This window comes from Pelophylax lessonae (genome assembly GCF_965119305.1).
Source record: "Pelophylax lessonae genome assembly, chromosome: 12".
NCBI lineage: Eukaryota > Metazoa > Chordata > Amphibia > Anura > Ranidae > Pelophylax > Pelophylax lessonae.
The window spans coordinates 224,657,352-224,670,994 of record NC_138779.1 but is presented as its reverse complement, the minus strand read 5'-3'; the positions used below and the strand labels follow the sequence as shown (position 1 = coordinate 224,670,994).

The 13,643-nt window shown below is 51.9% G+C and overlaps 1 protein-coding gene across 1 annotated transcript in view; it reads left to right on the top strand.

Moving 5' to 3' along the window:
* Positions 1-13,213: 13,213 nt before the first annotated feature.
* The window catches only part of ECE1 (endothelin converting enzyme 1), a gene marked incomplete at its 5' end in the record, with an annotated part of 45,281 nt that continues 44,851 nt past the window's right edge, over positions 13,214-13,643 (top strand). Inside the window, one exon of the mRNA XM_082274814.1 lies at positions 13,214-13,342. Coding sequence (XP_082130940.1) covers positions 13,214-13,342 — 129 coding nt within the window. The remainder of the gene's footprint in view (positions 13,343-13,643) is intronic.

Below are 13,643 nucleotides of genomic sequence, written 5' to 3'. Positions count from 1 at the left end.
TGGATTTAGGGGGTGCAGCTGCCGCTTCGGGGGGGGGGGGGAGGGGGGGGTTATAAAAGCATGAAACCCCCCCCCCCAAGGGGGGTGGCCAGGGGTTTCCAGCTGTTCAACAAATCAATATAAAGTGGACCGGTCATCACATCTGTATGTTCAGTAATGTCAGGTCTTACCCTCCCCCGACAATGTCTCCTCTCCAGAAGGACGGCACCATCTTTGTTTAGGCATCATCCAGGGTCGCCATCTACTCCCAGGACTGAGACGTCGGCTCGGGGAGGACACACTGATGGAAATCCTGGTGCATGTGCAGTTCTTGGCGGTGTTCCCAAATGTCTGACACAGACCAGCCCCTGCTGCCACCTCTCACCTCCTTACATTGTACAGATCATGGGGGAGGGGGAGCGTTTTTTCAAAAGTTTGACGCTTGGATGAGAATTCCAGGAACTCCAGAGTTATTCCTTTACTTTTGTACAAAGGGGGGATTGGAGCCTTTGCCAGGTTTTTATTGCTGTCTTTGTCCTTGCTGGGTAGATTCTTCCTTGCTTCCTGTCCAGGTGACACAGAACAGGAAGTGATGGAATTCCTCTGTGATGGGGACCACCGTCCCTCTCGTTTCCTTGTTGGGGACCCCCCGCAGTTCTCCTCGTTTCCCGTGTTGGGGACCCCCCATTTAGTTTCCCGTGTTGGGGACCCCCCATTTAGTTTCCCGTGTTGGGGACCCCCCATTTAGTTTCCCGTGTTGGGGACCCCCTTCTAGTTTCCCGTGTTGGGGACCCCCTTCTAGTTTCCCGTGTTGGGGACCCCCTTCTAGTTTCCCGTGTTGGGGACCCCCCTTCTAGTTTCCCGTGTTGGGGACCCCCCAGTTCTCCTCCTCCTCGTTTGCCGTTGGAGACCCCCCCAGTTCTCCTCCTCGTTTGCCGTTGGGGACCCCCCCAGTCCTCCTCCTCGTTTGCCGTGTTGGGGACCCCCCCAGTCCTCCTCCTCGTTTGCCGTGTTGGGGACCCCCCCAGTCCTCCTCCTCGTTTGCCGTGTTGGGGACCCCCCCAGTCCTCCTCATTTCCCGTGTTGAGACCCCCCCTGATTCTCCGTATCCTAGGTTGGGGACCCCCCCCCGGTTCTTCTTGTTTCCTGGGTCGGGGACCCCCAGTTCTGGTTTCCTGTGTTGAGGACCCCTGGATGAGGACATTCCTGAGTTCCTGGGGCCCGTCCTTCAGTTGGCCCCTAACTACAGATTTGTTTGTAGGTGGGGGGGGGGGGGGTGTCTATGGGGAGTCACCAAAATTACACCAAACGACCCTTATAGCTTTATGTGGGGGATGGGTTGCGGTGTATGCAATGTACCACCCAGGTGACACGGAGCGATCACACGGCAATGTTCCACCCAGGGGACACGGAGCGATCACACGGCAATGTGCCACCCAGGTGACACGGAGCGATCACACGGCAATGTGCCACCCAGGTGACACGGAGCGATCACACGGCAATGTACCACCCAGGGGACACGGAGCTATCACACGGCAATGTGCCACGCAGGGGACACGGAGCGATCACACGGCAATGTGCCACGCAGGGGACACGGAGCGATCACACGGCAATGTGCCACCCAGGTGACACGGAGCGATCACACGGCAATGTGCCACCCAGGTGACACGGAGCGATCACACGGCAATGTGCCACCCAGGTGACACGGAGCGATCACACGGCAATGTGCCACCCAGGTGACACGGAGCGATCACACGGCAATGTGCCACCCAGGTGACACGGAGCGATCACACGGCAATGTACCACCCAGGGGACACGGAGCGATCACACGGCAATGTACCACCCAGGGGACACGGAGCGATCACACGGCAATGTACCACCCAGGTGACACGGAGCGATCACACGGCAATGTGCCACCCAGGTGACACGGAGCGATCACACGGCAATGTGCCACCCAGGTGACACGGAGCGATCACACGGCAATGTACCACCCAGGGGACACGGAGCGATCACACGGCAATGTACCACCCAGGGGACACGGAGCGATCACACGGCAATGTACCACCCAGGGGACACGGAGCGATCACACGGCAATGTACCACCCAGGGGACACGGAGCGATCACACGGCAATGTACCACCCAGGGGACACGGAGCGATCACACGGCAATGTACCACCCAGGGGACACGGAGCTATCACACGGCAATGTGCCACCCAGGTGACACGGAGCGATCACACGGCAATGTGTTTTTTTTTTTGTTTCATTTTTGATGTTACTTTAATTGTTTGTGATCGGTCTCTGGGGAATGCAGGGGATCGCCGGGTGACATCACTGACCATAAAAGGTTGTCTGATTGAGGTCACCCGGCGATCCCCTGAAATCCCCAGAGACCGATTCTATAATGAAAGGAACCGGTCACATTTTCTAAAAAAAAAAGAGGGGGGGGGTGCAGTTTTGAGCCCCCCCCTCTTTCAGAGAACCCTTTTAAAAATGCTGAGATTAGCCCCCCCAATCCCTGTGTGCCCCAAATAGGGGGCAAATGGTGAAATTTGTAAACACCCTTTAAATCAAGGGAGAAACCAGGGGTGCCCCCCCCATGCTGAGATAAAAATCCTTTAGTGAGATAAAAAAAAATTCTTAAACTTTTTTTTTTTTTTTTTAAACTCTGGGGCGGTGGTTGAAAAACCAAGTGTCCCCATTGAGATTTCCCTTCACTTCCTGTCCCTTAACAGAAAGTGAGGAAGGGGGGGGGGGGTGTCCCTGGTTGTCTACAGAGCCAGTGTCCCCATTGAGATTTCCCTTCACTTCCTGTCCCTTAACAGAAAGTGAGGAGGGGGGGGGGGGGTGTCCCTGGTTGTCTACAGAGGCAGTGTCCCCATTGAGATTTCCCTTCACTTCCTGTCCCTTAACAGAAAGTGAGGAGGGGGGGGGGTGTCCCTGGTTGTCTACAGAGGCAGTGTCCCCATTGAGATTTCCCTTCACTTCCTGTCCCTTAACAGAAAGTGAGGAAGGGGGGGGTATCCCTGGTTGTCTACAGAGCCAGTGTCCCCATTGAGATTTCCCTTCACTTTATGTCCTATAACCACAACAGGAAGTGGGGGAGGGGTGTCTCTGGTTGTCCCCACTGGATGATTTCCTCTCTTCCTGTTCTGGTGACAATGCAGTGTGGGATTTTCTTTCCCTCTCTGAATCTTGCCCCCCCCCCCCCCCCCGTTGCCTTTAGTTACACTTTAAAGGAGATTGTACAATCAGATTGTAAGGAGTATGGTGAGACTATCGATCTGATTGGCAGGAAATGACGTTACAATGTTGCCATTGGATCATGTGGTCGCCATGCTGAGCTTCACCAAAAACCCGATGCATTAACCCTTCCTAGTCTTTACTGAATGTGACCCCCCCCCCCCCCCCCCCCGTGCTGGGAGGACTCGCTCCCCTGCTAGGGAGGGAAGGGTTAACCCCTCCAGCCTCTGCTGATTGGTTGGGGTGGCGTTCAATCCCAGGAATGGGTGGGTGTGGGGGAGGGGCTTGTACCTGCTTGTTGTCCTGAGCCCCCCCTGCTTCCAGTCTGCTCTCCAGCACTGACCAGCACTGTGTGCTCCACCCTGCACTGACATAAGGTAAGGGATCCCCCTACCCTCTATAGCACTGCCCTAGTCTGTGGTGCTGTACACTAGGACTGGGGGGAGGGGAGGGGGGGGTCTGGTCTTTGGAGCTGACGTTCTACTCTCGGATCGCCTGTTGCCTTCCTGTGTGCCCCCCCGGGGGCGCTGCTGATAACGTAATGGGAAATTTCCTGCCCACCACCTGTCACTTCCCCCACACTGTCTGTGTACATGACCTTCCCTGGGAGCATGCTGGGGCTTGTAGTTCCTCCAGTCTGCCGTCACCATCGATGTTTGCTGGGAACGAGCTGCCAGTCCCTTGTCGCCCCCGGCACCAATTAGTCAGCCAGGCGCAGCGGATGGCACGGCGGGGGGAGGGGGGAGGCAGGCGTGTGCCAAGTCTTTAGGAAGTTGTTGTGTAGCGGGATAGGCGGTCAGCGGAGGGTTAATGTTCTCTGTACACCCACGTCCTGTTATGGCCCCCAGGTCTGCGCACACACTGCCAGATATTGAAGAACAGCGGCCAAACAAGAGAAACCGCGCCTGACCGGATCCGCAATAACTGTCTGTATGTCAGATCTATTCTATGAGATCCCAGCATGGGACTGATATATACTATATATATACTGATATATACAACTACATCCGAGGACGGGGAGATCAGATTATATACACAGGAGCCGAGGACGGGGGAGATCAGATTATATACACAGGAGCCGAGGACGGGGAGATCAGATTATATACACAGGAGCCGAGGACGGGGAGATCAGATTATATACACAGGAGCCGAGGACGGAGAGATCAGATTATATACACAGGAGCCGAGGACGGAGAGATCAGATTATATACACAGGAGCCGAGGACGGGGGAGATCAGATTATATACACAGGAGCCGAGGACGGGGGAGATCAGATTATATACACAGGAGCCGAGGACGGGGGAGATCAGATTATATACACAGGAGCTGAGGACGGGGGAGATCAGATTATATACACAGGAGCCGAGGACGGGAGAGATCAGATTATATACACAGGAGCCGAGGACGGGGAGATCAGATTATATACACAGGAGCCGAGGACGGGGGAGATCAGATTATATACACAGGAGCCGAGGACGGGGAGATCAGATTATATACACAGGAGCCGAGGATGGGGGAGATCAGATTATATACACAGGAGCCGAGGACGGGGAGATCAGATTATATACACAGGAGCCGAGGACAGGGAGATCAGATTATATACACAGGAGCCGAGGATGGAGAGATCAGATTATATACACAGGAATTGGAAGTGACAACTGAAATATAACTATATAAAACCGCTGCCAGGAAGATCACAATATACACGGGAGAAAATGGCAGCTGTGAAGATTATAATATATACTAGATGGGAAAACTGCGATATACAGGGGGTGGGGGAGAAGTGTAAAATACAGGATGAGATTTATGACAAGAAATGGCAGTTGGAGAACGGCTCTATACAGGATATGGTGGGAAGTAGAACAATGTTTAGGAGGAGAATATAATATAGAGGAGTGGAGGCGATGGCAGGGAGGAGAAGTAAAATATATAGAGTAGAGGTGATGGCGGGGAGGAGAAGTAGAATATTGGAGTAGAGGCGATGGCGCAGAGAAGTAGAATAAAGAGTAGAGGTGAGGGCGGGGGGGAGAATATAATATAGTGGAGTAAAGGTGATGGAGCAGATGAGAAGTAGAATATAGAGGAGTGGAGGAGATGGCAGGGAGAAGTATATGGAGTAGAGGTGATGGCGGGGAGGAGAAGTGTAGAATGTAGAGGTGATGGCGGGGAGGAGAAGTGTAGAATGTAGAGGTGATGGCGGGGAGGAGAAGTGTAGAATGTAGAGGTAATGGCGGGGAGGAGAAGTGTAGAATGTAGAGGAGATGGCGGGGAGGAGAAGTGTAGAATGTAGAAGCGATGGCGGGGAGGAGAATATAATATAGAGAAGAGGCGATGGCGGGGAGGAGAATATAATATAGAGAAGTAGAGGTGATGGCGGGGAGGAGAAGTGTAGAAAGTAGATGTGATGGCGGGGAGGAGAAGTGTAGAATGTAGAGGAGATGGCAGGGAGGAGAATATAATATAGAGGAGTAGAGGTGATGGCGGGGAGGAGAAGTGTAGAATGTAGAGGAGATGGCAGGGAGGAGAAGTGTAGAATGTAGAGGCGATGGCGAGGAGGAGAAGTGTAGAATGTAGAGGCGATGGCGGGGAGGAGAAGTGTAGAATGTAGAGGAGATGGCGGGGAGGAGAAGTGTAGAATGTAGAGGAGATGGCGGGGAGGAGAAGTGTAGAATGTAGAGGCGATGGCGGGGAGGAGAAGTGTAGAATGTAGAGGCGATGGCGGGGAGGAGAAGTGTAGAATGTAGAGGCGATGGCGGGGAGGAGAAGTGTAGAATGTAGAGGCGATGGCGGGGAGGAGAAGTGTAGAATGTAGAGGAGATGGCGGGGAGGAGAAGTGTAGAATGTAGAGGAGATGGCAGGGAGGAGAAGTGTAGAATGTAGAGGAGATGGCGGGGAGGAGAAGTGTAGAATGTAGAGGAGATGGCGGGGAGGAGAAGTGTAGAATGTAGAGGAGATGGCGGGGAGGAGAAGTGTAGAATGTAGAGGAGATGGCGGGGAGGAGAAGTGTAGAATGTAGAGGCGATGGCGGGGAGGAGAAGTGTAGAATGTAGAGGAGATGGCGGGGAGGAGAAGTGTAGAATGTAGAGGAGATGGCGGGGAGGAGAAGTGTAGAATGTAGAAGCGATGGCGGGGAGGAGAATATAATATAGAGAAGAGGCGATGGCGGGGAGGAGAATATAATATAGAGAAGTAGAGGTGATGGCGGGGAGGAGAAGTGTAGAAAGTAGATGTGATGGCGGGGAGGAGAAGTGTAGAATGTAGAGGAGATGGCAGGGAGGAGAATATAATATAGAGGAGTAGAGGTGATGGCGGGGAGGAGAAGTGTAGAATGTAGAGGAGATGGCAGGGAGGAGAAGTGTAGAATGTAGAGGCGATGGCGAGGAGGAGAAGTGTAGAATGTAGAGGCGATGGCGGGGAGGAGAAGTGTAGAATGTAGAGGAGATGGCGGGGAGGAGAAGTGTAGAATGTAGAGGAGATGGCGGGGAGGAGAAGTGTAGAATGTAGAGGCGATGGCGGGGAGGAGAAGTGTAGAATGTAGAGGCGATGGCGGGGAGGAGAAGTGTAGAATGTAGAGGCGATGGCGGGGAGGAGAAGTGTAGAATGTAGAGGCGATGGCGGGGAGGAGAAGTGTAGAATGTAGAGGAGATGGCGGGGAGGAGAAGTGTAGAATGTAGAGGAGATGGCAGGGAGGAGAAGTGTAGAATGTAGAGGAGATGGCGGGGAGGAGAAGTGTAGAATGTAGAGGAGATGGCGGGGAGGAGAAGTGTAGAATGTAGAGGAGATGGCGGGGAGGAGAAGTGTAGAATGTAGAGGAGATGGCGGGGAGGAGAAGTGTAGAATGTAGAGGCGATGGCGGGGAGGAGAAGTGTAGAATGTAGAGGAGATGGCGGGGAGGAGAAGTGTAGAATGTAGAGGAGATGGCGGGGAGGAGAAGTGTAGAATGTAGAGGAGATGGCAGGGAGGAGAAGTGTAGAATGTAGAGGAGATGGCGGGGAGGAGAAGTGTAGAATGTAGAGGAGATGGCGGGGAGGAGAAGTGTAGAATGTAGAGGCGATGGCGGGGAGGAGAAGTGTAGAATGTAGAGGCGATGGCGGGGAGGAGAAGTGTAGAATGTAGAGGAGATGGCGGGGAGGAGAAGTGTAGAATGTAGAGGAGATGGCAGGGAGGAGAAGTGTAGAATGTAGAGGAGATGGCGGGGAGGAGAAGTGTAGAATGTAGAGGCGATGGCGGGGAGGAGAAGTGTAGAATGTAGAGGAGATGGCGGGGAGGAGAAGTGTAGAATGTAGAGGAGATGGCGGGGAGGAGAAGTGTAGAATGTAGAGGCGATGGCGGGGAGGAGAAGTGTAGAATGTAGAGGAGATGGCGGGGAGGAGAAGTGTAGAATGTAGAGGAGATGGCAGGGAGGAGAAGTGTAGAATGTAGAGGAGATGGCGGGGAGGAGAAGTGTAGAATGTAGAGGCGATGGCGGGGAGGAGAAGTGTAGAATGTAGAGGTGATGGCGGGGAGGAGAAGTGTAGAATGTAGAGGAGATGGCGGGGAGGAGAAGTGTAGAATGTAGAGGAGATGGCGGGGAGGAGAAGTGTAGAATGTAGAGGCGATGGCGGGGAGGAGAATATAATATAGAGGAGTAGAGGTGATGGCGGGGAGGAGAGGTGTAGAATGTAGAGGCGATGGCGGGGAGGAGAAGTGTAGAATGTAGAGGCGATGGCGGGGAGGAGAAGTGTAGAATGTAGAGGCGATGGCGGGGAGGAGAATATAATATAGAGGAGTAGAGGTGATGGCGGGGAGGAGAGGTGTAGAATGTAGAGGTGATGGCGGGGAGGAGAAGTGTAGAATGTAGAGGCGATGGCGGGGAGGAGAGGTGTAGAATGTAGAGGCGATGGCGGGGAGGAGAAGTGTAGAATGTAGAGGCGATGGCGGGGAGGAGAAGTGTAGAATGTAGAGGCGATGGCGGGGAGGAGAATATAATATAGAGGAGTAGAGGTGATGGCGGGGAGGAGAGGTGTAGAATGTAGAGGTGATGGCGGGGAGGAGAAGTGGTCTCTGTGCCCTGGGGATGGGGCGGAGGATTGCAGGGCCTCTGTGCCCGGGGATGTGGGGGGTGCAGGGCCTCTGTGCCCGGGGATGTGGAGGGGGTTTGCAGGGCCTCTGTGCCCCTTCATCTGAGAAGACAGAATAGATGTAGAGCTGTTCTATGTGAGCTCTGTAGGAGTATATATAATGTATCTGTAGGAGTGTGTGTGTGTGTGTATGTATATATATGTATATATATATATATATATATATATGTGTATGTATATATATATATATATATCTGTAGGCCCCGGTTCTTCTCTTGGACTCGGACATGTTCTCCCATTCTATCAGGTGGAATCTATCCTCTGCCTGGCGTTCAGATGTGACGCCCCCCTCCCCCCTCAGTCTGACGTATAGCCATCCATTATACTAATTGATTCCGGCTCTATAATTACCAGAAGTAGATTCCATCCCAGGATTAGCCAGGCCGGCATTGTGGCGGGACTCCGGATGGAGAAATGGCCCATGTGCCATCTGTCAGTGCCGGGGGAAGTGAGGGATTGTGGGAAATGTTCCAGCTTCTATAGACAATACACAATGTCCTTCTTATTGGGCAATGCTCAGCTAATGAAATCTTCGCTGAACTCATTGATCAGGAAAAACTATCCAATAGGAACACAGGAAGGAGCAAAAACCTGGCAGAGGACCCCCCCCATCCCCCACTTCCCATATAAATCCTCCAACTCCTTCAGGTCTCTCTCCTTCTCTTCTTTCTGTGAAATATGATATGTCCACATGGTGGCAAAACCAGCCCAGAGGATCTAACACCCCCCCCAGAAAACCAGGTTTTGTTTTTGACTGGAGATGAACTATAATGGGGGGGGGGGGGGGGGCAGTTTATTCAGATTTTCTGTCCAGTGGATGGAGATTATCAGATTTTGCCATCTTTTTCCTTTTTTTCTTGGGAGGGGGGGGGGGGTATATAAAATTGTCATTCTTTTTAGGTGGTACAATTTGTCGCCCAGTGCAGTAAACTGCTTGGCAGTCTTGTAGGAGGGTACGGTGGAGGGGGGAAGGGAGGTAAGATGCAAGGGGGGAGAGGGTAAGATGTAGGGGGTTGGGGGGGGGGGGGGAGAGTACCAGCTGCAGTCTGACTTTTCTGGTATAAGGTGGATTGGTGCAGGGGTCAGTCTGATGCTTTCACCCCATGCAATCTCACCAGATTGGTGCGGAGGACAGTCGGACTCCCGGTGTCGGGTAATGAGACCCGTCTACCCAGCGCTGTGCAGCGACCCCATCTTGTAGGGGAACCCTGGCAGTTGTGGGAATTCTGGGGGGTTGGAAAGCCGACGTTCAGCGGTTTATTCATATTAGATGGATTAGAGCCAATAGAAAGCCGTGCTAATTGCTTCACTTCTAATCCGCCTCTAGAAGTCCCTGATCTCCCGACCACCCGCCGGGCCGGAGCTGGCCGAGAGGCCGCTGCACTACTCCAGCTTGAACTCTAGCCATGTGCAGTATATGGTGTCAGGATTTGAACTCCGGACCTAAAATATATATATTATATATATAATATTTCACAAAGGATAGAAACTCACTTTGGGTGCCCAGATATTACCTTGAAAAGTAACAGTGACATCACTGTGCTGTACATAGCCTGAGCAGAGCTGTGGGAGGGGCCCACCACACTCCACCCACCACAGAGAACTACAGGGGGGGTGGAGACAATACCAGTCCCCCCTGCACAAGGAGAGGGAGAAGAGCTGTGGGAGGGACCCAGCAGGCTCCACCCACTACAATAGACTTCAGAAGGGGGCGGAGATGAGAGTCACCCTGCACAAAGAGCGCAGAGCTGTGGGAGGGGCTCAGCAGGCTCCACCTACTACAATAAGCTACAGCAGAGGGGGTGTAGATGAGACCAGTTCGCCTGCACAAGGAGAGACTAGAACTGTGGGAGGTGCTTAGCAGGCTCCACCCAATACAGGAGAGGGTGAAGCAAAGATACGTTTATCTACAAGGAGAGAGTAGAACTGTGGGAGGGGCTTAGCAGGCTCCACCCAATACAGGAGAGGGTGAAGCGAAGATACGTTTATCTACAAGGAGAGAGTAGAACTGTGGGAGGGGCTTAGCAGGCTCCACCCAATACAGGAGAGGGTGAAGCGAAGACAAGTTTGTCTCTACAAGGAGAGAGTAGAACTGTGGGAGGGGCTTAAAAGGCTCCACCCAATACAAGAGGAGGCGGAGATGAGACCAGTCCACCTGCACAAAGAAAGGGGGCAGCAATGGTTGGTCTTACAGGAAATCTCACACTGGATTTCTGCACAGATCTGGAGGAAGATTCTGGAAGTCGCATGAGTTCAGCTATAAATCTACTATAGAGAATCTGTCCAATGAGGACACTGACAGAAGCCTGGCAGAGGGTCTAACCCCTCACAATTATGTCCAAACCGAATGCTGGCCTTGCACTATACGAAAAATCGGCCGAAATTCGGTCATTTGGACAGTTCATTCTTCAGCCAGTTAATGGGCACAAATCGGTAGTCAGTTGTGACGTTTGTGAGCCGAAAAAACGAAGGACAAGTTTTGGAAATTTTCCAACGAACAATAATAAGGTTAATGTGTTTCCTTTCAAAACTGTTTGCACCGCGTATATAAGAAAAAAAAATCAACAAACCTATGTCCATTGAACGATTTATTGGTCATTACACGATTGGCACGATCGTCTGCTCTCACCGTCCGCCGAGTGTTCGTTTTTTTGGAACGATTTTTCGTATGGTATAGTGCAGCCAATCCATACAGACAGGAAATGTTCCTTCATATAGAAGTGTAACGAAGTCTCGATTTGTATCAATATTGGTGTGTGTGGTCGGTGTTCTCCAATCTGGGGGCAGGGAATGTCTCCTTTGGTTTATATAAACGTCCTCAGTGAAGTTTTGTATCTCTTGTATCGCACACACGGGACCTTCAATATCCCCGGATCATACAACTGCACCTCCAGTAATGTCGGGTACCCCATCCAATGCAAAAGATGTGGCGAAGGATCTTATGTAGGTGAAACTAGAGAAGTTGCAAGCGAGGATGAATATGCGCAGAAACTCAATAAAGACTGTTTCTGCGCACCTTAGGGACATTCTAACAACGGGACCACACTATAGAGGACCTCGATGTCTTCTCATTCCTCACAACGGGACCACACTATAGAAGACCTCAATGTCTTCTCATTCCTCACAACCGACCACACTATAGAAGACCTCAATGTCTTCTCATTTCTCACAACCGGACCACGCTATAGAAGACCTCAGTGTCTTCTCATTCCTCACAACGGGACCACACTATAGAAGACCTCGATGTCTTCTCATTCCTCACAACCGGACCACACTATAGAAGACCTCGATGTCTTCTCATTCCTCACAACTGGACCACACTATAGACCTCAATGTCTTCTCATTTCTCACAACGGGACCACACTATAGAAGACCTCAGTGTCTTCTCTCACAATGGGACCACGCTATAGAAGACCTCAATGTCTTCTCATTTCTCACAATGGGACCACGCTATAGAAGACCTCGATGTCTTCTCATTTCTCACAACCGGACCACACTATAGAAGACCTCGATGTCTTCTCATTTCTCACAACCGGACCACACTATAGAAGACCTCAGTGTCTTCTCTCACAATGGGACCACACTATAGAAGACCTCAGTGTCTTCTCTCACAATGGGACCACGCTATGGAAGACTTCAATGTCTTCTCATTCCTCATAACAGGACCACACTATAGAAGACCTCTGTCTTATTTCTCACAATGGGACCACACTAGAAGACCTCAATGTTTTAGTTCTTAACCGCTTGCCGACCGCCCGCTGCAGATATACTGCAGCAGGCTGGCTTGGCTGCGCAAACCGCTGTACCTGTACGGCGGTTCCCGGGAGCTCGTGTCTGCCCCCATTAGGAAGCCGAACCATGGGGCCTGCCTTCGCTCCCCGCTGAGAGAGAACGACGGTCTGCTGTTGTAAACACAGCAGATCGTTGCTCTCTCTGGAATCGGTACAGAACACCTGTGCTCCTCTTATGTAGGATCACAAGTCTGTTGATTCCACAAGCCCCTCCCCCATACAGTTAGAAAACACCCGTCTATAGCTCTCCCTCTGTGACTACCCCCCCCCAGTCTATTGCTCTCCCTCTGAGATTATCCCCCCCCCCCCAAGTCTATAGCTCTCCCTCTGTGACTATCCTCCCCCAGTCTATAGCTCTCCCTCTGTCTTCTCTCAGGAATTATGCTAGTTTTATTACCATTGGCAGGTACATTTGTTTGTTTTTTGTTTTGTTTTTTTCCTTTTGGCTGTGAGATTGTTTGTTTGTTTGTTTGTTTGTTTGTTTTTATTATATTATTATTATACTGTTTATTATATTATTATTATACTTTGGCTGCGAGATTGTTTGTTTGTTTTTTATTATACTGTTTTTACCATTCTGCTAAAACATTTGTGACTCGTTACTCCTGGGCCCCCGATAAAGGGGACATTCCCCGAAAAACTTGTCTTGAAAAATTTTATGTTCCTGTAAATAAAAGTATCGTGGAGGAAGAGAAAGTTTGTAAATCTTTTTCTTTCTCTTCCCAGGCCCAGAGGGAGGCGGAGCTTTCCTCTCTCCCCTCCACTTGGCACATGTTGGGTTAATGTGGGGCCCCTCCCCCCTCTGAAGAATGGGAGGAAGGGAGGAGGTGCTGAGATAAAGCTAGAAAATAGTAGCAGACATGAGGCTGGGGGGGTCCAGGGGACGGTGAGGGTCTGGGGAGGCCCCCCTGATGACATGCAATGACCTCTGGCTCCTGTGATTGGGATCTGTGGCCCCGGGCCCCTGATGTCAGTGGACATGGCTGGTAGAGGAGTCCGGTGAGGTCTCTTAGAAGGGAGGCTGGGAGACCCCCCCCCCCTCTTCCCCGGACTGACAGCTGGGGGCTGTGTGGATGTCAGTCAATGGAAGCGCTAAGAGACTCTGTTGTACATTTCACTTTTCAGATGTCATCGTACAAGAGGGCAACACTGGATGAGGAGGAGCTGGTGGACTCCATCGGTGAGGGCGAAGTCTACCCCAATGGAGTGCAGGTGAGGACTGAACCCCCCCCCCGTGTCTGTCTGACCCCCCCAATACTAAGTGTCCATGACCCTAGAGTAGTGTCTGTCTCCAGACCCCGAATTGTCTCCTAACCAACCCCCCATCCCTGCAAGTCTACCGGTGTCCTGAGCCCCCCCCCCCCAAATGTGTTGATCTACCTGTGTATGTGACCCCCCCCCCCCCTCCAAGTGTCCCGACCCAAGACTGACCCCTGACCAACCCCCCCATCCCTGCAAGTCTACTGGTGTCCTGGACCCCCCCCCCCCTAAAATGTGTTGATCTACCTGTGTA